Source organism: Crocuta crocuta, unplaced genomic scaffold, assembly GCF_008692635.1.
Source record: "Crocuta crocuta isolate KB4526 unplaced genomic scaffold, BGI_CrCroc_1.0 scaffold330, whole genome shotgun sequence".
In the NCBI taxonomy this organism is placed as follows: Eukaryota; Metazoa; Chordata; class Mammalia; order Carnivora; family Hyaenidae; genus Crocuta; species Crocuta crocuta.
Window position 1 is genome coordinate 1,552,232 of NW_027530521.1, and position 24,485 is coordinate 1,576,716.

At 41.8% G+C, this 24,485-nt stretch overlaps 3 protein-coding genes and 1 long non-coding RNA gene across 22 annotated transcripts in view; 2 read left to right on the plus strand and 2 right to left on the minus strand.

Annotated features, from left to right (window-relative positions):
• ATG13 (autophagy related 13) overlaps positions 1-3,205 on the minus strand; it is a 54,813-nt gene extending 51,608 nt beyond the window's left edge. For 2 of the 9 annotated variants that reach the window (XM_077767400.1, XM_077767396.1), the window contains exon 1: positions 2,857-3,203. The gene's annotated coding sequence lies outside the window, so the exon portion shown is untranslated. Of the gene's footprint in view, positions 1-2,350; positions 2,467-2,856 lie in introns of all 9 variants that reach the window. The other 7 variants (XM_077767402.1, XM_077767399.1, XM_077767395.1 and 4 more) reach the window with 6 other exon arrangements.
• A 284-nt stretch (positions 3,206-3,489) lies between these two features.
• HARBI1 (harbinger transposase derived 1) lies at positions 3,490-13,346 on the plus strand. 4 transcript variants are annotated; one of them, XM_077767502.1, is made up of 3 exons: positions 3,490-3,509; positions 4,468-5,285; positions 12,638-13,346. In XM_077767502.1, exons 2-3 carry the CDS (start codon positions 4,616-4,618, stop codon positions 13,015-13,017), a joined length of 1,050 nt encoding a protein of 349 aa, XP_077623628.1. In that variant the 5' UTR covers positions 3,490-3,509; positions 4,468-4,615; the 3' UTR covers positions 13,018-13,346. The 4 variants fall into 4 exon arrangements, with proteins under 4 accessions (XP_077623628.1, XP_077623629.1, XP_077623631.1 ...); XM_077767503.1 differs by lacking the exon at positions 3,490-3,509 and adding an exon at positions 3,524-3,563; XM_077767505.1 differs by lacking the exon at positions 3,490-3,509 and adding an exon at positions 3,558-3,625.
• A 1,691-nt stretch (positions 13,347-15,037) lies between these two features.
• Positions 15,038-20,399, minus strand: LOC144234165 (uncharacterized). The gene is made up of 2 exons (XR_013335877.1): positions 20,139-20,399; positions 15,038-15,455 (listed from the first exon to the last, which is right to left on the minus strand). It is a non-coding gene; the product is annotated as an uncharacterized LOC144234165 (long non-coding RNA).
• Positions 20,400-20,491: 92 nt separating this feature from the next.
• AMBRA1 (autophagy and beclin 1 regulator 1) overlaps positions 20,492-24,485 on the plus strand; it is a 177,498-nt gene continuing 173,504 nt past the window's right edge. For all 8 annotated transcript variants that reach the window (XR_013335874.1, XM_077767403.1, XM_077767404.1 and 5 more), the window contains exon 1: positions 20,492-20,675. The gene's annotated coding sequence lies outside the window, so the exon portion shown is untranslated. The remainder of the gene's footprint in view (positions 20,676-24,485) is intronic.

Here is a 24,485-nt window from a genome sequence, read left to right on the forward strand (position 1 = left end):
AACCCACAAACCGTGAGATCATGACCTGAGCCCAAGTCAGACGCTTAACTGACTGAGCCACCCAGGCGCCCCTCCACAATTTAACTATGAGGAAGCAAAGATGAGCAACTCATGCACCTTTTCCTCTATTAAACCCATGCTTGAAAACATGGTTCCTTACTCAGTTCAACACCCCAAATTGGTGTTGGATCACTTCCAAATTATACACATATAAAACCTAAATAACTTTTGTTCAAGAATTTTTAGAAGGAAAAAAAGAATTTTTAGTAAAGTATACATATTTGAAGACTCTCAAGTGAACATACAAGCCAAAAAAGTCTTAAAGCAGTATGAGCTCATTCACTAGCTGAAAAGCCTGCATTTCTTTCTTCTTTTAATGTTTACTTATTTTTGAAGGAGAGAGCACACAAGCAAGGGGAGGGTCAGAGAGAGAGGGAGACACAGAATCCAAAGCAGGCTCCAGGCTCTGAGCTGTCAGCACAGAGCCCAACGCGGGTCTCAAACCCAGGAACCGTGAGATCATGACCTGAGCTGAAGTCAGACGCTCCACCAACTGAGCCACCCAGGTGCCTCAATTTCCTAGTGAGTCTCTATACACTTACTGCATTAAAAAATAAAAACAAAAAGCTATGTTGAATATAACAATGAGGAATTTTTTGCCTGTACTCTTCATTCTCTAATCTAAGCAGCTCTCCAACCAGTATTATGAATGAAATTATTCATCTCTTCTATAATAAAGTAAAATATGTTTTAAAAAGAAAAGAAGTATTTCAGGTGCCTGGGTGGCTCAGTTGGTTAAGTGTCCGACTTTGGCTCAGGGCATGATCTCACAGCTCATGAGTTCGAGACAGCTCAACGCCTGGAGCCTGCTTCGGATTCTGTGTCTCCCTCTCTCTCTGTCCCTCCCCTGCTTGTGCTCTGTATGTCTCTCTCTCAAAAAATAAATAAACATTAAAAAATGTTTTTTAAATAAAAAGAAAAGAAATATTTAAAAGTGAAGCTTCAGGGATTTTCAGGTATTGCTAAGGTTAAATAATCCCTCAAGATTCCAAAACAAATACCTTCCACTCCCACTTGAATAAAATATAAATGTAGAGTATTGGGGATGTACTTTATCAAGTGGGTGCAATAAATTCTACAGTGTGTACTTTTTTTGAATAGTCAAAATTATCTTTATCTACTCATACAGTAGGACTTGGGTCTCTGAAAGCTCAAAAGTTAATGTCTTCTTTATGCATTTAGATTTTTGGCACCCTGCTCTGAGTCATAGAGGTCATAAGCTAATACAGCTAATGCAGAGTGGATGGAAGCAGGAGACATAATGGGAAAAAAATTTTCTTGCCTCCACCCTCATATAGTATAATTCCATTATGTACACATGGTAGGACACCACTGTGTCCAGCTAATTCTTAGTATTTAAATAAAATAGTATAATAGAGGATTTAGTAGCTGAAGATCTGCAGTTTTTGCTTCAATTTTAATAACCACTTTTAGGAAAAAAAATACAAATACACAAAAAGAATTGTTAAGTTTAAGTACAATAGTTCAAAACCCAGTGGTTTGCAATTTTTAGGAAACGTGAATCTCAGAAGTTGCCATACCCCTTAACTTTATATCCAAAGGGGTACAATTTTAAAAGAGTGCATAATTAACTACATTCATCTTATTATACAGACCAAAATTTGACACTTGGTTCAACACTTATTCATCATCCACTGTGCATTAAAAATATTAATAACTCAGGAGGCCCCTGGGTCGCTCAGTCAGTTGAACGTCGGACTCAATTTCAGCTCAGGTCACGATCCCAGGGTCCTGCCTCTGGGATCCACTCTGAGCGTGGAGCCTACTTAAGATATTCTCTCTCTCTCTCTCACTTTCACTCTCTTACTCTCTTTCTCCCTCTTCCCTGCTTGTGCTTCCTCTAAAAATTTTTTTTAAAAAGAAAACTAAAAAATATTAATTCAGGATGCCATTACACAAACATTTATAAGGCATCTGCTCCGCTGAAAAAATGAAGTTGAAAACAAAAATATTTGTAATTTAGTTGGAGCCGCAATATCGACACATAAAAAGGACCAACATTCATGAAACACACAAAAAGCCAGATTAATTTAGTGTAAAGGGTCTGTTCTTTCCTATTATTGCACATCTCCCACTGAAAGTGTTCAATAAATTCTACTATCTTAGGAGACTAGTTTTAAACTAGGTATAGCGATTTAGCTTTCCCTCTCTAAGGGGAAAAAACTAAAAGTGAAATAGTACACTCAATTGACAAGGCAAACTGGAAACTGACTTGGAAAGTGAAAACGTAGAGAAGTGATGAACCCAAAAAAGGTGCTTAGCCACTTACCCAGAGATTTATTAAATGAGAATGGATCGCAGGTTTCCACAGGTCGTTCCACTGACAGTAAGTAGATAGTCGTGAACCTTGGGTCCCTTTTTTCACTAGTCAACAGTCACCCTCACCTACACGCGGAGTATATATTTGGCACTCAGCAAAACTTTTTTTTTCCTTCTTTCTTTCTTTCAATAAATCTCGATTGAATGGAAACCTGCCTCCTTCACACTGGTCCAACCCCGGAGTTAAGGCCCCACAATTACCCCCAAAAGCCTTACGGCATAACCCAAGGAGCGGAGAAAGTAGAGACGAAAGCTTCGGGGACTTCTGTTAAAACTAGGAGCCATCAAGGGCCAACAGGGCCTACACCAACCCGACTTCCCAAATAAAGCTCTGGGGACTGTACTGCGGCTACTCAGCTTCGTCGGTCACAAGGAGGTACCTGATAGACCGCAGATCCATAGCCTCCCACCCGGGGGCGCTGAGTGATCTGGGGGTATTCCCACTAAAGTTAGTACCTGCGAAGCTGCGACACAGAGAATGGCTCGAGGCTCTCATTACGGAGGCCGGGGCCTGGGGCCAGCCAGTTGCGCCTCCTGGCTGAGGGCTTGGCGCTCCGGAGCTGCAGTGACAGCAGGGGTCGCAGATAGATACCACACGCCTGAGGAGGCTCGTGGCTCGTTGACCTTGGGTATTTCACTCCCAGGCCTGCGCGTGTTGTCGCACTCACGTTGACCGACGTTCTTCAAGAGTGCCCTCACAGCTCAGGCGATCACGCCTGACTTAAGCCCAGCAGCCGGTCGCCTCCCGGCGCCGCCATCGTTAGTGTTTGTTTTCATCCGCTCGGATGAAGGCGGGGGGAGCAAGAGGGCTAAGGGCGAAATGCAGCTGCCTAACCTCATCCGCACTTTCGCTACAGTATGGATGCCATATTTCATCTCTTTCCTCCTAATTCCAAAAAAAAAGTTTATTTTACTTTCATATGAATATTTCTCACCAATTTTTCCAAGTGTCTCTGAAGTAAATAAAGGCGTAAAGATGGGGGTCCTTGAAAGAACGAGAACTTTTGGGCCGAGTGTAGAATGTGCGCCGCCTTTCCGCACGTAGTGGCGGCAGCGGCAGTTGAGACGCGGCGTGGGGAGGACGCTGACGCAAGGGGGCGGTGCCTATGGTGAGCGCCGTGGCAGCTAGANAGTGCTGCTGGTAACCTGGCAGCCGCCGAGAGGTGGGTGATGGGCCTTGGCTGACTTTGAATGACCAGCGCATTCAGACTTCTTAGTTTCTAAGGTGCCTTTTAAAAGCGTCAGAGACGCCTCTCGGCTCTACCTATTCCAGGCTCTTCTTATGCGCCTTCCTTCCAATCTGGTTTTTTCCTACTTCCTGGTCCTCAGCCTCAAGATTTGGACTTGTTAGAGCATGTGACCTGCGTCCACCAGGCTGGGCTGTGGGTAGTTTTTTGCCCCTACCTCTTGTTGGACTGGTTTGAGCACCCCTCACGTCCATCTTGTACAGGTGGAACCAGAGGGCTTGCGTAATGAAACCCGTTGAAACGAATCCCTGCTCTGAATAGTTATGACTACTATCAGCCAGTTCGTGGCCTGTGTAGTTAGGAGCAGACCTCCTTTACCTTATGGATAATTATGCTGTCGCCTCCATTAATTTCTTTTAAGATCTTGTTTTTAAGTAATCTTTACAACCTACGTGGAGCGGGAACTTAAACTAGAAGATCAAGAGTTGCAGGCTGTACAGACTGAGCCGGCTAGGCGCCCCACCTCCATTAAGCATTTGCTCTAACCAGTTCAAAAGCCAGGCATTAAGTGAGCTACCAAAATCAACTCCCATTATCTATCTGTCTTTCTTATTTTAACAAACCCTTGTATTGAGGGCTGATTTTCAATAGATAGCAGCGAGGGAGGTGCTGTGCTACATAGGAAACCACCTATATTATCTTTCAAACCAAAGTGAGCCTATGGGGCAGCCATGAGCTAGTGGAGAAAAACCCAGTTACAGGTATAGCACCTTTTGCTTTGACAGAATGGAAATTTGAGAAAAGGAGCTGTTGTAGCCTTTGAATCACTTTAAAGTGTTTGGTCGGTTTCTAATGCCTTTCTCCCCCCTAATCTTTACAGAGAGAAGATTATAAATGCCAGAGCCATTTAACTGATGGATAGCTGCTGAATGCTGACACTTCTTTAAATATTTCTTGCACCAACATCTTCACTGGGAGGAATTCAGGAAAAGTAGCAGAGAGAAGGAGAGATCACATTTACATGTACCATGGCTATACCAATAACAGTGCTTGACTGTGATCTCTTGTTGTATGGCCGAGGTCACCGGACATTGGACCGCTTTAAGCTGGATGATGTGACCGATGAATACTTGATGTCCATGTATGGGTTTCCTCGACAGTTTATTTATTACTTGGTGGAACTCTTAGGGGCGAGTCTTTCTAGACCTACTCAGAGATCCAGAGCTATTAGCCCAGAGACACAAATCCTTGCAGCACTGGGCTTCTATACTTCAGGTTCCTTCCAGACTCGGATGGGAGACGCTATTGGAATCAGTCAGGCATCTATGAGTCGATGTGTTGCCAATGTGACTGAAGCGCTTGTGGAAAGAGCCACACAGTTCATTCGCTTTCCAGCTGATGAAGCCTCCATGCAGGCTCTGAAGGATGAATTCTATGGGTTGGCAGGGATGCCAGGGGTTATAGGGGTGGTTGACTGTATCCATGTGGCAATCAAGGCACCAAATGCTGAAGACCTCTCCTATGTGAACCGCAAAGGTCTCCATTCTTTAAACTGCCTGATGGTGTGTGACATCAGAGGGGCACTAATGACTGTGGAGACCAATTGGCCAGGTAGCCTACAGGACTATGCTGTGCTGCAGCAATCCCCCCTCACTAGTCAGTTTGAAGCCGGGATGCACAAAGATAGCTGGCTGCTTGGTAAGTCTGCGGGTGTAAATGTTTCATTTTGTAGCCATAGAAAAATTATGTAGCAGAGCAGAATGAAATTTGAAAGTCTATAGACCTGAGTCTTCATCTTTCCTTTTTTTTTTTTTTTTTAATGAGACCTGAGGGGCACCTGGGTGGCTCAGTTGGTTTAGTGTCTGACTCTTGATTTTGGCTTCAGTCATGATCCCAGGGTCATGGTGTCAAGCCCCGTGTCAGGCTCCGCACTCAACGTGGAGGGATTCTCTCGTATTCTCTCGCTTTCTTCCTCTGCCCCTCTCCCCGGCTTGTGCTCTCTCTTGGAAAAAAAAAAAAGAGAGAGAGAGAGAGACCTCAGATGAGAACTCTCTGAGCCTTCATTTTTTTTTTTAAATATTTTTTATTTATTTCTAGGAGAGAGAGAGAGAGCGTGAGCAGGGAAGGGTCAGAAAGAGAGGGAGATACAGACTCTGAAATAGGCTCCAGGCTCTGAGCTGGCAGTCAGCACAGAGCCCGATGCGGGGCCCGAACCCACAAACCGCGAGATCATGACCTAAGCGAAAGTCGGACACTTAACCGACTAAGCCACCCAGGTGCCCCTGAGCCTTAATTTTTTTAAATCAACACTTAAAAAGACATTTGTGAAGTGTCATTTTTAAAACATAGTATTTGACCCAGATCTTCACTTCTAAGGGTTTATCTTGAGGCATTTGTTTATAAATAAGAACAGTAGTTGGGGTCCCTGGGTGTCCCTGGGTGGGTCAGTCAGTTAAGTGGTTGACTTCAGCTCAAGTCATGATCTCAAAGTTTGTGAATTTGAGTCTGGCATCTAGCTCTCTGCTGTCAGCGCAGAGCCTGCTTCAGATTCTCTGTTCCCCTCTCCTTCCGCTCCTCCCCTACTCATTCTCTCTCTTTCTCTCTCAAAAATAAACACAAAGCATATTAAATAAATAGATAAATATGAATAGTGGTGATGTAAAGTAAAATAACATTGCACCAATGTTTTGTAGTTGGAAACAAAAGCAATAACAACCCTACAAAAACTATTCTCTTTAAGTACAGCCAAAATATTTAATCAGTACAGATCTGGTTAAGTAGACTACAGATCAGTACACCCATGCAACTGAGCCTTAATTCTTTTTAGTTTTTTATTTTTTTTAATGTTTTATTTATTTCTGAGAGAGAGAGAGACAGCGTGAGCACGGGAGGATCAGAGAGAGAGGGAGATACGGAATCCGAAACAGGCTCCAGGCTCTGAGCTAGCTGTCAGCACAGAGCCCGACATGGGGCTCGAACCCACGAACCGCGAGATCATGTCCTGAGCCGAAGTCGGACGCGTAACCGACTGAGCCACCCAGGCGCCCCGCCTTAATTCTTATCATGTGTAAAATGTTAAAAATAATGTCAACAGTGGTAATACCTCTTTTTAGGATTAGGTGATATGTATGAGAGTTCACTAAAAGTATTGTACAAATGTAAAATGTTTGTATGATACAAGACACCATGGTATCTCCATGAAAATGATAGCAGACCGTGCACTTACACAGTTCTTACAGTAGCTCACTTCACAGATCTGCCCAAGTGCCATTGGGAAGCCTGACTTAGTGATGTAAGTAGGACACGAACCCATTTAAAACGGAGCAGCGCACACTGAGGTGACTGCACAGCAGGGAGGAATACAATTGGATAATAGGGATAATACCCTTGAGCTTGGCAGCTTAGTTCTCTTTGTTTGTTTTAAAGCACTGCCCTTATGTGAGCAATAGGACAAAGGTTATCTTCTATACAATGTACTGTACTACGTGAGAGACAAAAAGAAACGTGAAAGATTGGAAGACCTGTCTTTCAAAACCACTGATCATATCTGCACTGCATGTGCTTATAACAGTGTCCAACATGAAACAGGGACTCAGGAATTATTATTATTTTTTAATGTTTTATTTATTTCTGAGAGAGACAGAGAGAGAGACAACATGAGCAGGGTAGGGTCAGAGAGAGGGGGAGATACAGAATCCGAAACAGGCTCCAGGCTCTGAGCTGGCTGTCAGCACAGAGCCCGATGTGGGGCTCGAACCCACGAGCCGTGAGATCATGACCTGAGCCAAAGCCGGACGATTAACCAACTGAGCCACCCAGGCGCCCCTAGGAATTATTTCTCTTTAATATTCTTTTATGTCTCCCCTGTTCCAAGTGGGAAGGGACTGCTGTCACGCAAAATGGTTTAGAGCTGCCGGGGTGCCATGTGTAATGTCTTGGAGCTCACTGATTTTCTTGAGTTCTTGCTTCTACATACCATCTTCAGTTACCACCTTCTCTTTACCCCCACTGAACCTCTATCTTAATCCCACCTTTTTGAACTTTCAAAGTTCATTTTCAAACAAGTTACACCAAGAAGTGAAGGAAAGTCTGTTTTGCAAGTATGTCATCTAGTTACTTCTGCAGCTGTGAGACTTCTTGGGTTTCAAGCTCATATGAAATCACTCTGGTACCTCTACTATAAAGCCAGCTAAAACATCTTGAGCACTTAGAATTTGTCAGGCAATGTTGTAAGCCCTGTGCATTCGATTATCTCACTTAATCCTTATAAAAACTCTTAAGGAGTTAAATACTAATATTACCAACATTTTTGTGGATGAGGAAGTTAAGGCACAGAGTATCTAAGTCACTTATGGTTAACTTTTAAAACTAGGTCACGTGAAGAGAATTCACTCTAGTCAGCAAATACTCCCTTTGTTAAGGACCTCAAGGCCATGTAGGAATTACTTATTCCCTTTCCCTTCACACCTTAGAACCCCAGATTCAGTTGGAAATATGGCTTTATTTTTTGAGGTATTTATGGGACATAGTTGGAAGGAAAAAAACTGTCTTTTTTTTTTTTTTTTAAGTAGGCTCTATGCCGGCAGGACTTGAACTCATGACCCAGAGATCAAGAGTCGCATGCCATCCTGAATGAGCCATCCAGGCATCCCAACTCTGACAAATTTTTATATACCTTTCTGATTCCCTTCTTTACAGGAAGAGTGAAAGTGGGAGAGATGGATATGGCAACAACATTGAACAAATGTTTATTAAGCCCATTTTGGTACCGGCTACATGCCAGGCACTAGGGATGGGAAAAATATACCCATGTGGAAATTGATTCCTTTAGTACTAGCAGTTCTAGTACATACTTCTTGCAAAGCTTCCATGAACTCTAACAAGAAAACTAGTCTGAAGAGCCCTGAACTAGTATAGTGTTTCACAAATTTTCCAAATCAAGAGTCATCTGGGGAATTCATTAAAAATATACATCACTGGGCCACATATCAAACTTCAGGAGGGAGAATCTTCAAAGAAAGACTCTAGATCTCCATTTTTAATAGATCCCTTACGTGATTCATACAAATAGATACATTTGGGAAACACTGGTATCTAAAGGATGTGGGGATAATGGAATAATAATTTAGGGGAAGATTGGCAGGATTAGAAGAATGACAAGATGTTAAAAAAGAGAAGATGGCTGATCTTTTTAACTGGGTGGCTCAGTTAAGCATCTAACTCTTGGTTTTGGCTCAGGTTCATGATCATGGTTCATAAGTTTGAGCCCCACATTGGGTTCTGCACTGATAGCATGGAGCCTGTTTGGGATCCTCTCTCTTCTCTCTCTATGCCCCTCCCCTGTCATGCTCGCGCACACACGTTCTCTCCCTCTTTCTCTCTCTCTCTCTCTCTCTCAAATAAATGTATATATAAAATAAAGATGGCTGATTGTGTCTTAACATCATCAGATTTGTGGAATAGTTCTAAATTTGCCAAATGTAAAATTAACCAGATTCCTTTTGTTTGTTTGTTTGTTTGTTTGTTTTTGGTTTATGTTTTGTTTTTATTTTTTATTTAAGAAATTTTTTTAATGTTTATCATAATTTTTGAGAGAGAGCGAGAGAGACAGAGAGCAAGCAGGGGAGGGCAGAGAGAGAGAGGAAGACACAGAATTGGAAGCAGGCTCCAGGCTCTCAGCTGTCAGCACAGAGACCTATGCAGGGCTCGAACTCACAGACCACCAGATCATGACCTGAGCTGAAGTCATCTGCTTAACTGACTGTGCCACCCAGGCGCCCCTGTTTTGTTCTTAGTATGAAATCATTTTTATAAAAATTTAAAACCAAGAAGAACAATATTATGTTGCTTAGATGCAATATAAGCAAGTGTGGAGAAATGACAAAATTCAGAATAGTGTTTCCATCAAAGGGTATGTGGGAGCCACTATGTGTTGTTGTTGGGTTTTTTTCTTCAGCATACTCTCACCATGGGTGCCATCGCTTCATGTCATTCTCATCTGTCCCTTCCAAACTGCATTACCTAATTCCTCTTTACATGTACCTGCTCCTTCAAATGATTCAGCCAGAGTTCTTATTTTTTTAGCTCTTGGCCTAGTCTTGTTAAGCAGCTTTGGGTAAGATCTGCCAGAATGTCTTGTGGATGACTGATCATGTAAGCAATTGTAATCTGTTTAGCAATTCTGATCCTAATCCCCTCCTGAGTGTCTGCTTTCCAGTGGTGCTTGGATTATAACCAGTTAATGACAGTGGGACATTTTATGAAAGGTCTGCATTAACTAGCTTGTTTTTTATGTCTCCACATTTAATGCTCATACTGTTTCTTAAAGAAACGTTTAACAAATACCATTTAGTATCTCTGTGTTTTGGCATTCATCTTAAATGTTTATCTTACTCTCTTTCACAGCATTACACCATTGTTTTCCTGACTCTGAGTCTGACATTAGTGTTTAGTGACTAGCTCCTTCTCTTTCCTTTGCCTACCATATCAGAGGATGGCTGACATATATTTTGATCTTCTCATTTAGAGAATGAGTTCAGTAGTATCTTAACCTGGCAGAGTTGGTATTGGATAAGACATAATACTTTTACAGTGCCCAGCTTAGTGCTTCTTACATATCAGTGAGTCACTGATACTATTTTCATTATTATTTATAGCATCAGTTTCTTAAATTCAGTATTTAGTAGGTGTGAGCTCAACTAAGATAGTTTGTACTTAAGTCAACTCAATGTAAAATTTGAAAATATGAGGCTTCTTACATATTTAAAGCTAATCAAGTACACCTACAAATAATACAATGTTTTGTGTCAATTATGTGTAAGTAAAAACATTAAAAAAAAATGTGGTGGTGGTGGGGTGCCTGTCTGGCTCAGTTGGTAGAGTGTGCAACTCTTGATCTTGGGGTTGTGGGTTCAAGCCTCATGAGGTGTAGAGATTACTTAAAAATAAAATCTTTAAAAAATAATAATAATAATAAAATTTTTTTTAAAGTTTATTCATTTTGAGAGAGAGAGAGAGAGCTCAAGCAGGGGAGGGGCGGAGAGAGAGGGAGAGAGAGAGAATCCCAATCCGCACTGAGAGTGCAGAGCCTGGTGAGGACCTCCATCTCATCAATCATGAGGTCATGACCTGAGCCGAAATCAAGAGTCGTATGCTTAACCAACTGAGCCACCCAGATGCCCCTAAAATTTTTTTTTCTAATAAAGTTAATACAGTTCTTAAAAAGGTAAGCTCCTGAGAGAAAGGAGTTGTGTATGCTTTGGAACAGTGCCCTGACTCTCTAAACAGTCCATAACTACACACTAAAATTGATAATGGGTCAGGAACACAGCTATTGTGCAAGTTGGTACTCCCAAGTTGTCTCAGATTTCTAAGGGGTTGTGCCTCTGTGTGAGACATTTCATTCTGCTGGCAGTAGTGAGTCAGGACAATTAAGCATTATAGAAACTCTGTACTGTTGTAACAGGACATTGCATCCCAGTCTTGTGATGTATTCTGTTCTGAGCATTGCCTGAGAACATTTGATAGGGAAGTTACCTTAGGAAAATGCCTTGCCTATATTGTTTTAATTGACTTCTGATCTGATTTTCTTATCACTGTTACTATTTGTAATAGTGTATTTATTGTGTATTTATAGTGTATTCACATTGTATTTATGTGAAATTCTACCAGTTTCTGTTACAAAGCATGGTTCTAGTGAATGTAATATCTAGGAACACCTGAGTTCTGATCTCTGCCACAGTTGCTGGGACTTTGATCTTACTGTTCTTAGCACTGGGAGAATGAATGATTATTGTCCATGAGATGTTCACTCTGAAATTCCTAGGTAGTGCTTTCAGACCTGACATTTTAATGGTAAGGTTAGAAATTGTCCTCACAAGTGTTTTTGAGCTTTCTTGGAAGAAATCTCTCTTTCTCTCTTGTGCTTTTTTCTCTTTGGAGATTTTTTTTTAATACTTTTATTTATTTCTAGGAGAGAGAGAGAGACAGCGTGAACAGGGGAGGGTCAGAGAGAGAGGGAGACACAGACTCCGAAATAGGCTCCAGGCTCTGAGCTGGCAGTCAGCACAGAGCCCGACGTGGGGCTCGAACCCACGAACCGCGAGATCATGACCCAAGCGAAAGTCGGACGCTCAACCGACTAAGCCACCCAGGCGCCCCAGTCTCTTTGGAGATTTTTAAGATTCGCTTGCTATATGACAGTTTTTCCTAACCTTTAAAAAATTTTTTTAATGTTTGTTCATATTTAAGAGAAACAGAAACAGAGAGTGAGCAGGGGAAGGGTAGAGAGAGAGGGAGACACAGAATCTGAAGCAGGCTCCAGGCTCTGAGCTGTCAGCACAGAGCCTGATGTGGGGCTCAAACTCACTAACCGCGAAATCACAACCTGAGCTGAAGTTGGACCTTTAACCAACTGAACCACCCAGACATCCCCTAACCTTTTATTTTTTTTTTAATTTTTAAATGTTTTATTTATTTCTGAAAGAGAGAGAGCGAGAGAGTGAGCGAGCATGAGCAGGGGAGGGTCAGAGAGAGAGGGAGACACAGAATCCCAAGCAGTCTCCAGGCCCTGAGCTGGCTGTCAACACAGAGCCCGATGCGGGGCTCAAACCCACGAACCGTAAGATCATGACCTGAGCCAAAGTTGGATGCTTAACCGACTGAGCCACCCGGGTGCCCCATCCCCCTAACCTTTTATTAAAGAACAATATTTCTGAGTTTAGAAGATCCAGGAATTTTATTTCCTTCAATGCTTTCACCTCCTTCCCATATGTTTTCAGATTTGGCTGGTTTTTGTTTGTTTGTGCATTTTTAAAGCTGTCAGCCTTTTACTCTGTTGGTTTAAAGCAAGGATATTTCCAGCCAAAACCCACGTCTTACTGCTCGTGGTCCTAGCATGCCTTCTTTTTACCACATTTCCCTCTTGGTTTTTCTGGGGCACAGTGGCTCCAGAGTCTGTTGCGTCCATTCTCTGTATATGTTCCTGGATTTTTCTTTCTGTTTGTATTCCAATTAGAATGATTTATTATTTCTTTGGACCTTCCCCACAGGTGACAATTCCTTCTTTCTCCGTACTTGGCTCATGACCCCCCTTCACATCCCTGAAACTCCAGCTGAATATCGCTATAATATGGCCCATTCTGCAACTCACAGTGTGATTGAGAAGACCTTCCGAACCCTCTGCTCCCGATTCCGCTGCCTGGATGGATCCAAGGGGGCACTGCAGTACTCACCAGAGAAGTCCAGCCACATTATCTTGGCTTGCTGTGTCCTCCACAACATCTCCCTGGAGCATGGGATGGATGTTTGGTCCTCTCCAGTGACAGGACCCATAGAACAGCCCCCTGAGGAAGAGTATGAGCACATGGAGTCCCTGGACCTAGAAGCTGACCGAATGCGTCAGGAACTGATGCTCACTCATTTTAGCTAATGTGAAAGCTATGGGGGTAGGGGAAGGAAACTTTCCAGAGGAGCTGGGACAAACTTTCCCCCTCACCACCCCATACAGAGTCCCATCATCTAGCATGACTGAGTATGTGGACACTTGTCACAAATTAACATTTAATCTGTATGTTTTGTAAGGGTTATGGCTATGCCAAAATATCTTGATAATGTTTCCAAATATATTAGCTGAACCCAAACCAAGACAATAGTTCCCTGCTATCCACTGAATTCCAGAGTGAGCACCACTCATTCGAAAACTCACTAGTAGTTGACATTTATGATTGTGCCTATAAAATCAAAGGGGAAAACGGCACTTAGCCAGATGTTTTATGTTTGTTTTTTAAATTATGTGGAGATTTCAAATGAAAGCAATATGTGTTTGTCCTGAATTATTAGATGGAATTATTAGATGGAACCTTCTCCTTTGCTGCCTGCATAGACATAGTCTAAGGCAAGCGTAAAGAGTAAATGTAAGTTAGGGGAATGGTCTTCTGACGTAAGTGAGTGGCTATTAATATGAGTTTGCAGCTTGTGTTTTTAAGAGGATGTTGGGGAGAGTCCGAGACCTCCATCTTTAGTCTTTCTGCAGTAGTTAGAATGTGACTTGGACTTGGTTTCTAGGGAGAACATCTGGATTCCAATCTCCTCTTTCCAACCCAGAGTAGGAGCTAGAGGCCAAATAGGTTTAAGAACCCAACAGCTTAAAGAAGACAAGTCAAATATAGATAAAATAGCAAGTTTACACTTTACAGATCTAAAGACCCTGAAAGACTGATGGACAGAGGAGATTCACCTTCACCCAGGTTTTGACAACTCACACCTAAATAGATCACTTTTCTTACACTCATGATGTTAGAATGTCGGTTTGGCCATTCTGCTTTGAAATTACTTGTATAGAAGGAAGACTTGAGGATTAAAAGGCATATGGAAGTAGAAAAAAAGGGAAGTAAAATGAACATAGTTTCTTGGGGTGAAATGATTTTGGCATTAGACCTATTTGGATAGCTTGCAAAATCATGGACAGAATTTCCTAGGAAATAAATATTCCCCCACCAAGTCTTATTCTAAAATTATACTCCTATAAAAACAACCTGATTGGAATAATGAAAGTGTGAATTAGGTTCACACATTGGTGCCTCTGCTGGGACAAAAAAGAGACTTTCCTGCGGATTGTCTCGTTCCCAGTTTCTCATCAACTCACCATGTGATACCTCAGAAATGTCCTCTTGGATCATTTCCTACCTGCCTTTCGCAGTGTTAATCTGGTGATTTTCAAAGTAAAGAAATGAACAGCAGCTGACAGAAGAAATTTGGAAATAAATTGAGGGTGACTCATCCCCAAGATTAAAAACAATTATGGATTGTTATCTGCTGTTTATTTCTACTCCAAATGCTATTTCCCATCATCGTTCTACTCTATGAAGAGTGGGTCCATGTGGCAGGAGGTTGAGCTTGATGTGTACAATGATGTCACTGAGACCAGAAGGGACCGCAAAGAGGTGCCTGGGAATATTCTACTGATTGTGCAGTCGAGGTGTCCTGTTACATATTGTTCCTTTGTAAAATCTAACCTGTGACCAGGCCGTCTTTGTCCTCCTCATGAGGCAATATTTTAACTATCACGGTCTTTACAAGTGTCCTGAGATGGGTATTTTTCCCTACAGAGTTTTGGTTCTGTTGTGCATATTGCCTGAGGAAAGGGTTACTGCCATCCGCATATCATAAGTAGCAAAGTGCAATGTGAACTTAGAAAGTATCTGGCATTTTAGCCTGAAAAAAAAAAAAAACTACATTAAAGGAAAATTGGGGTTTTTCACCACTTAACTCACTAGATGGTAACATGAAGCCTGAGTGGGAGGAACAGTCTTGGAGAGATTTCAAAAGCAATTTTAAGTCTATTACTTGCAAACCAAAGATAATTTCTAAGTGCTGAACTGACTGAATATTGGCTGGCAGTGCTTTTCCCTGGGAGCATTTTGTTTCCTAATAATGCCACAGAGTAACTGTTCGAATCTATTTCTTTAATCTTTCACCTGAAGTTTTACAGGCCAAGATTTTTTTCAGTCTTTAGTTACAATTTCCCTAAAATGATCTAGGGGTGGGATCAGGATCTGTACTTCAATCGCCAAGGGTTTGCTCATAGGGACTTATCATGAGTGCCTGAGAAGTCTTCTCTTGAGGTCCTTATTATGGGTTTTTTTTTTTGTTTGTTTTTTTTTTTTAGTATCTTCCTGATACAGTTTTGGGAAAGAGTCAAGGATTATGCTTGTCTTATGTAAGCTTCATCTTCCCGTAGATCATGCCATCTGGTCAGCATAGGAGTTTTCCAGATTTGCCCTTAAATGTTTCAAGACAGCAAAGTCCCAGGATATATTAAGAGAAAACCACAGTATTGGGTCAACACTGGTTTGCCAATTTCAAGTTCTACAAAAGAGAGACCACAAACATATTGTTAGTTTAAAATGAACTGAACAAAGATGGGTCTCCTTTCCTGACCCTTGGACTGTAAAGGATATCTAGCAAGTTAATTTAAGACTAATGGGGTCATATAGTGAAGACATATAAAGAGGCAGGAGGGGTAAAATAGAAGCTAGACAGATAACAGACATACTGTGATTGTATCCCGACCTGAAATGATAAAACAACTCTTGGACTGAGCTTAACAGTCACTGTCCCTGGCAATGGAGGGCAAGTTAGGAGGAGGACAAAAAAATAAGAAATCAAGACTACCTAATCATTGTGCATGCACATACGTGTCCTCAGGGCCCATATTGCTCTGTAGATCCCACCCGGATTTTACTAAATTGTGAGAATAAGGGATAACAGAATTATGTAAGAGTTGGTTTATCATAAGAATGGCAATGCAGGAAGGAAGGGAAAATACTAGCTGAATGCTGGGAACACTCCAGTTCCCTAACATAAAAATTCACAGTTTTTGTTGTTGTTGTTTTAATTTTTTTTTTTAATGTTTTATTTATTCCTAGGAGAGAGAGAGAGGGAGACAGCGTGAGCAGGGGAGGGTCAGAGAGAGAGGGAGACACAGAATCTGAAGCAGGCTCCAGGCTCTGAGCTGGCAGTCAGCACAGAGCCCAACGCGGGGCTCGAACCCATGAACCACGAGATCATGACCTAAGCGAAAGTCGGACGCTTAACTGACTAAGCCACCCAGGCGCCCCATGTTGTTGTCGTTGTTTTAATGACTACACTCTAAACCCCATTTGTGATATAATCGAATAGGACTGATGAGATCTCTGGATACTAAAAAGGAGCAAGGAAAATAGACCTTGAAATCATAAGTTAGTACATTTCACAAGAAAAAACGTCCAGGGCTCCTGGGTGCCTCAGTTGGTTAAGCGTCTGACTCTTGATTTTGGCTCGGGTCATGATCTCACTGTTTGTGGATAGAGCCCCACATTGGACTCCACACTAACAGCACAGAGCCTGGAGCCTGCTTGCGATTCTCTCTCTCCCTGTCTCTCTGCCCCTCCCCAATTCGCGCAATTGCACTCTCTTTCTCTCTCTAAATAATAATAAACATAAAAAAAATTTTTTTTTAAAAGAAAAACAGTCCATTTGAAAGGAATCTCCACATGTGCCCAACAAAACATTAAGGATCTATCATTCTGTTGAGACTTTAACCCCTACATATATAGCTGTCTTTATGAAAGGGTTGATTTGTCATTCTAGAGTCTTAACATGCTCATATGCTTCAATCCATTGACAAATTGTGCCACTGAAAGTCTATCCTGTAAAAATAAGTCTGAAGAAGGAACCACCTGCTGTAATTCTACTTTGAATGATTTACCTGCTGTTCTGGGATCTCTCCCCTTCACTGGGCTGCTCTTATATCATTATGTTGCTTCTATCTTTACCATCCAACCCAAAGTGTATACATTACCCCAGAGTGCCTGGCGACTGGGCTACGTAAGAACAGAACAGAATTGCAACTACAACTGGCATATCATTTTGGCTGCTCAAGGCCCAATTCCTCTTCCTGGAATTCCTAATAAGATGACTCATGGTACTGCTACAGGGTTCTTTCATCCTAGGTTCAGGCCTGATTTCCATCATGCAGAGTGTAGTAGATGTTTCTTAAAGCCCAGAGCCCAATACAAGGAACAGTCTCCTCTCCTCTCCTTTTCCCTCTCTTCACCCTTCATCCCAGGCAAATCCCCCATGTCCACAGGTCCCAATCCTCTTTTCCCGGCTTAGTCTTTACAAGTTCCTTACATGTGATTGACAGTAGCTACATCCATTATTAGGGTGACCAACTGTCCCAGTTTGCCCAGAGCCAATACAGTGTTAGCAATGAAAGTTCTTTGTCCTGGGAAACCCCTTAGTCCTCAGCTCATTGGGACATATGGTCACCCTACTTCAGGAGAAGCATCATCTTGCCTTCAAGGGGGTGGCTCCCCGAGGAGAATCCAATCAGAATACAATAATCAATAGTCAACATAATAATGAATTATTAAGTCTTAACACTGATATGTAACTATCAGTGTTATATCACAGTATGATTTTTACTCTGCCCACTTGGTTTCTTTTAAGTCTCCCTCCAGTGTGAGGAGATTCCTACAGGTTTGAAGATTTCAACTCCTGGTCTCTTGTGATCTACTCTTCTGTCCAAATTGACTTTTCCATAAGAGCAAGCAGTAGTTTGCAGTCACACTGAAGCCTAAATCCATACTTGAAAAGAAACATTCTCTAGATAAATTTATCTACAAGATGCAACTCTGCCTGCAGAATAAGTCTTCTTTTCCATGGTTTCATAGAGCAGTTTAGCCTCAGCTTATAAAATATCTCCATTTTCAGGTGATGATTTTAGATTTATATTTGCATAACCTTCAGGTGTTTTTCCCAAAATAAAAGTCTCCCATTTTTGAAAGACTGAAAACTTCTTGTAGCCTGGAAATTAGTTTCTTTAGTTTTTCTCACTGAAATCAAGGTTTCAAAATAATGTTATTTGGGTCAAGTTTGAATGAGGGTTGTAGCTATAGATTTAGATGCTTATGCCCCACAAGCCTTTCCAAGAAGGAAGCTTCTCTAAAACGTGTATTCTGGGAATAGAATCTCAGCCCTGGATTACAGCAAAGGAAAGTCTATTTGCTGCTCCTCATCTGGCTTCAGGAATATGGCAAGACTGCTCATTTAGTTGGCATTTACTATCCTTTTGCCCCTGACTCTGAGAACTGCCAGGGATAAAGACTAATTCCCAATTAGGTGTGGCTATGTGACTAAATTCTGGCCAGTGGAATATAAGTGGAAATGTCCCGTGCTATTTTCAAGATATGTCCTTATGGCAGGAGACATGCCTTTCCTCTTTCAGCTTCCCGCTGGTTGGAATGTAGACATGATGGCTAGAATTTGAACAGCTGCCTTGGACATGGGATAAAAGCCTCTTATTGAAGATGTCAAAGAAACAAGAAGGAAGCCTAGTCCCTGACACTAAATGGCCACACCTTATCCTAGGCTGTGCATCTCTGGATTTCTTTCATATGATGGAGAGATACACCCCTCCCTTGCTTCCTCATGCTTTTTGTTTATGTGCGATGGGTCCTAATTGTAACTAAAAAGGTTACAATTGCCTCTTTCCAAAAGCAGCAATACCTATTACACAGAACATGTTTGGAGGCAATATAGCTATCCAACAATGGGGAGCAAGGTCAGTATATCCTCTCAATAGAATATTGTGCAATTGTTAAAAATAACAACTATTAAAGATTTAATAGGGAAATGATATAATGTGAAACAATAACACTGTTGTATCTCTGCTTAAACTTTATTTTTTTTTTTTAAATTTTTTTTAATGTTTTATTTATTTCTAGGAGAGAGAGACAGCGTGAGCAGGGGAGGGTCAGAGAGAGAGGGAGTTACAGACTGAAACAGGCTCCAGGCTCTGAGCTGGCAGTCAGCACAGAGCCCGACGCAGGGCTCGAACCCACGAACCGCGAGATCATGACCTAAGCGAAAGTCGGACGCTTAACCGACTAAGCCACCCAAGCGCCCCTCTGCTTAAACTTTAAAACATTATGCCAGGATATTTCTTCAGACTGCATGGGAACATGAACAAATTAAAACTTTGTGGGTTTTTTTTTAAAAGTTTATTTATTTTGAGAGAGAGAGTGGGGAGGAGGGACAGAAAGAGAGGGAGAGAGAGACAGAATCCCATACAGGCTCCATATTATCAGCATAGAGCCTGATGTGGCACTTGAACCCACAAACGAAGAGATCATGACCTGAGCTGAAATCAAGTCAGATCCTCAACTGACTGAGCCACCTGGGTGTCCCAAAACTTTGTATTTTGGAAGTAGATTATTAAATTCTTTCTTTTTTTTAGACTTTCATGAATGTTGCTATAATGTTTACTCGTTTTTAAGTCCCCTAAAACAGTAGTAGACAACAAAAGCCCAGTGTTTTGTCCTCCTATTATGGAAACTGATGTTATCCTGCATTATATATATGAGTTGTCCCTTAAATATTGTCATGGACTTAAAAAAATTTTTTAAATCATAATAAATTATAAATAAAGCTAGTGTTGTAAGGATGTGGCCTTTCACTTTGATTATAAGCTCTTTAAGGGCTTGGACTATGTTATTTCTTTTTTATGCCTTTACTCTCCAAGTCTTCTCCCCCCACCTAGGAGGGGACTTAGGGTAGACTATTATTGCTTGCACTTGGTAATCCATATTAGGAGTGATCTATGTGATTTATTGAATTGTATCTAGGATGTACATATTAAGAATCCACGTTTGTCCTGAGAATGTTAGTATGTCTACCACAAGACTTCAGAAAGGGACTATGGCCGTGATGATGAAAATTTCAGCTTTTGTCAGGTTCTGAACCCAAGGAAAATTTGGATCATCGTGTTCGAAGCACGCCTGTGGTTCCAGGCCTTTGGAAGAAAATTTAAAAAGCATACATGTATTTTTTTTTTCCTGCCTTAAGCTCAGCCTACAAAATCCTGAATTTTTCCAGCTTCTCTTTGCTATGTTTTATGGGAGCTAAAGTGGAACTTTAAGAGCGATGACTCACTTTATTTCTCAGTCTGGATTCTCTCATTGTCTCTCTCTGCCTCTGTCATATACACGTATATTTATTTTTACGTACCTCACTGTGCCTGAGGAAACTAAGAGTCACACTTGCTCACTTGGGATCATGTTGGGAGTCCATAACGTAGTCGCTGAACTGATATGTGATCCTCAATACTCAAGAAAATCTCCGGTGCTCTAAACAACTTAGCTGGCAACCAATACAGAAAATGGCAGAAGCACCGGCTACTTTACTCCGCCGCTTATGATCTGGGTTTGTTTATTCATGCCTTAGGCCGGAGACGGACCTAAGGTTGACGCCGACCAGCTTTTCGGCGCTCGACTGCATTTCCTTGAACGATTGTTCGGGTGCTCTTCCTATGATGTCTGGGCCGTTCGTGTATTCGGTGATCTTTTGCGCCGTCTTCTTGCTTGATGTCTCCTGAGCGGCGGCGGCGCCGGGTCGAAGGCTGACTTATCCGCGAGGCCCCGCGCTCAGGCTGCTTTCTTCTGTCGGTCGGTAGAGCGGACCCCTTGCTTCTTACCCGCCTCTTCTTCTTGTCGGTGGTTGAGTCCCGTCGCTGGGCTGCAGACGGAGCCCCCGCCCGCCTTGCAGGTAGGCCCAGGAGGAGCCTGGGAGGCCCGGCCCGGCATCCTTCCGCTGGCGGGTTGAGAAGACCTTGGCGCCCNCCGCAGAGACACGGCCGGAGGAGGAGCTACCCGGCTGCGTTCGGGGGCGCGGTCCGAGAGGCGGCAGGGGACTGAGGGAGAGGCCGGAAGGAGGGAGAGATGCTGGGGCTGCTTTACGCGCTTCGGTGGGGAGGGGATGTTGGGTCTAGGGCGGGTGTTGGCACCCCGAGTGTAGGGGGAAAATCGCCTTCTAGGAACGGATAGAGCTTTGCTCGCCGGACCCCTCTCGGTCTCTCCTCCCGCCTCCCCACTCCCAAGGCCCCGGGTGTCATGACTCAGTTGCGCTGGGGACCTCCTCGGAGTCCGGCCTTTGAAGGGACCCTTGAGTAGGTGGAAACAAGTGGGACATGGCCCTCTGGCTACTCTGAACGAAGTGTCATGTTCTTGCTTTTTGGGGATAGGGAAACTGAGTCTGAGTTCCGGGGCTTGACTCTTCCCCATGTCCCAAACAGATCTTTAAACGCTCCGTTAGTCGTTTTTTGGTCATTTACAGGTTTGCTTTTTTTTTTTTTTCCTTTTCCCTGTTTACTGGTCACTTTCTGTACACAGCGATTTGTTGTTTGTGATCCCTCCTACCTAGGAATACAGATTCTGTCACTGGTGACTTCAAATGTGTAGGGACCATGCTGGGTTTGTTTGTCAACGTCTGTATCAAGTTAGTGAGAAAAGCAATGACAGTTCTGTTTATTGGATAGAAAATTTTGTTCGCTAACCAGTTTGCTTTCTGGTTGATACTTATTTCTCCTCCCCCTCAGCTTGTTCTCAACGGAAATCTTCCAACAATGATGTTAAGTGGTTAATATCCAAGGATGGAGGATTGGTCAAGATTTTGAAATCAGATATTTGTCCCGAAGAGTTTGCTTTCTAGGAAGAATTCAAAGGAAACCCAAGGAGTCGTTTTCAGAACAATTTTATTATATTTGATTAGTGGTTTAGTTATGCATATACTGGAGTTAAACAGGCAATGTGTAGGATTCATTCAAATATTGAGATGTTTAAGTTTAAAGTTAAAATTCTGGCATCTCTATTATGTTTTCCTTTTCTCTCTTAACTTGGAAACTTTGGGGACTAAGTGTTCTTACTCATTTTATTTTCGTTGGATTCAGTGTCACGATCCTAATTTGTGTAGCTTCTTTGTTGGAAAAAAATTCAGGCTAGAGGTCATTCTAGGTTGAATAAGTATTTCCATAGTATGTAAATTACAATCAGTAGGACAGTGGTTTTAAGAGAGAACAGATTAAATTCCTAGTCCTCGGGTGGAAACTATACAAGTCTGTGTTCTTTTTTTAAAAATATATAATGATTTTATAATTCTGATATGAGTTGTGGAAAGATTGGTCCTCTAATGTGTTTGATTTTGAGGTCAGCAATATCTAAATGTAGGGTCGTTGGTCATGAGTGATTTCCTAGTTATCAAGGACCTCAGTCCAGAAGGGGATTAATGAAGAGCCACTAGACTGTGGAGAATGTAGATTGGGAAGTTAGCCTGAGAATGTGTGCTCTCTGAAAAAGTTTTTATGGTAGAAGAGAATGTGTATCAGAGGAGAGCATTTAGGGAAGGAAGTGACATTATCTCCTGTGAATTGATTCTGCATAGAATTTATAGTTAGTGTAGTATCTCAGTGGCTCCTAATGAATGCTAAATAAATAGAGTTTGCTGTGAGTGTCACAAAAGATGTTAGCAACATTTTGTTACATTTCTGTAGGAAATAATTAGCAGACGTTTAAATTGAATTGAGGGAGGTAAGAATTTGATTGTGGTGATGGTGGTGGAGTTATAGGAATAGAGCTTCTTCTTGGCTTCTACCCTGCTTTGTGATAGAAATTCACTCCAAAATTTACCTTACTCGGTTAAATCTTGTGCTGTTCTGTCAGTGTCAGATCAGGCTCTCTTCTGGCCTTTCCTTTCAGAAATTTATGGGTTCAGAATGTGACTTAATTGTTCTATCTTCTCGTTTCATGAGAAAGTTCTTGAGGATTATTAAAAGATGTGAACTTCTTTGAATATCTTCGACAACTTGCCCTGGAAGGAGTTATATACAATCTTGGAAACGATTAATTATATGTATCGTTTGAAAACTATTGATTAGTTTTATTAACTATAATAACTTAGTGGGGGTTTTTTTGTTTGTTTTGTTTTTATTCCTGAGAGAGAGACAGTGTGAACAGGGGAGGTTCAGAGAGAGAGGAAGATTCAGAATATGAAGCAGCCTCCAGGCTCTGAGCTAGCTGTCAGCACAGAGCCTGACGCAGGGCTTGAACCCATGAACTGTGAGATCATGACCTGAGCTAAAGTCGGGAGCTTAACCGACTGAGCCACCCAGGCACCCCATAACTTAGTTTTATATTGTATAATTTTCAGTACATGTTAGGAAACTTATGAAACTTTTGTTTATTTTTATTTATTTTTTGTAAGTAAGCTCCACATCCAGTGTGGGGCTTGAACTCAGAACCCTGAGATCAAGAATCGTGTGTGCTCTTCAGGCTGAGCCAGCCAAGTGCGCCAGAACTTTTATTCTTTTGATCATGTTCCTTTCTGTTTCTTATTAATCCTGAATGAATATATTTATGATGTTCAAGGGTGTTCATGAATGTTGATAATTTATGTTGACAACTTGTTTCACTATCCCCATTTATCCTGCTCTGAAAGCAGTTAGAGAAAAAGTTCTGTTGTTAGCACACTGAGGTCTCTCTCTCTTTTTTTTTTTAAAGATACGTCTCGTGGGTTCGAGCCCCACGTCGGGCTCTGTGCTGACAGCTAGCTCAGAGCCGGTAGCCTGTCTTCAGATTCTGTATCTCCCTCTCCCCGACCCTCCCCTGCTCACGCTGTATCTATCTCTCTCCCAAAAATAAATAAACATTAAAAAAAATTTTTTTTTTTTAAATAAAGATACGTCTCAGCCTTCATAGAGTTATTTTGGAATGGGATGCAGATCTTTTTGCTCAGTGGTTTGATTTACCAAAAAACCCCCAAACCAACCAACAAAACAAAACAAAACAGCCCCCCCACCGAGCCCCCAGAACTCCTTAAGTTTCTTTAATCATAGTTATTCTTGTTTCCTTCTCCAGTTGTTCCTCATAAACCCAGAGAGAACTTTCTGTTTCTTGTCATAATTTCTGTTTGTACAGAAGTACTATGGTACACCCTGATCTGCCTGTGGCTTGGGGGTAATTTATATTTTTAAGCCCCTTCTCCTCCCACCCCCAAGTTAATTAGATCTATCTTTCCCCCTTTTTGCAAAGCTAATATTAGTTGCTGATAGGGAAAAATTTTGTGGTCATTTATTGTCAGAATGTATTTATGTGCCCAGTAGTATGTGGCACTCTGCCAACATGATGTAGTAAGAAGAAAACAGATTAAGGAATCAGGAGACCTGGGTTTAAGTCCTAGGCTTATGCACTTCATAGCTGAGAAATCCTCTACAAATTATTTAAGGAGACTGTAGGGAAGGTTACTGGGCATTTACTATGTCATGTTCTTTACATGTGTTATCTCATTTAATACTTCTTTAAGTATAACAGTCCTTTAAGGTAGATATTATTTTCCCAGTGGATACTGAACTCGGAGTACATAATTTGACCAAGATCACACAGCAACTATGTAGCAGAGTTGGGATTTACGTCCAAGGCTTTGAATACTTTTAGGAACTTGTATTTAGAGAATGGGAAAGATAATACTTTTATCGTAATACTTCTTTTGAGAAAAAAGTACATGAAACTGCTTCAAAAAGATAAA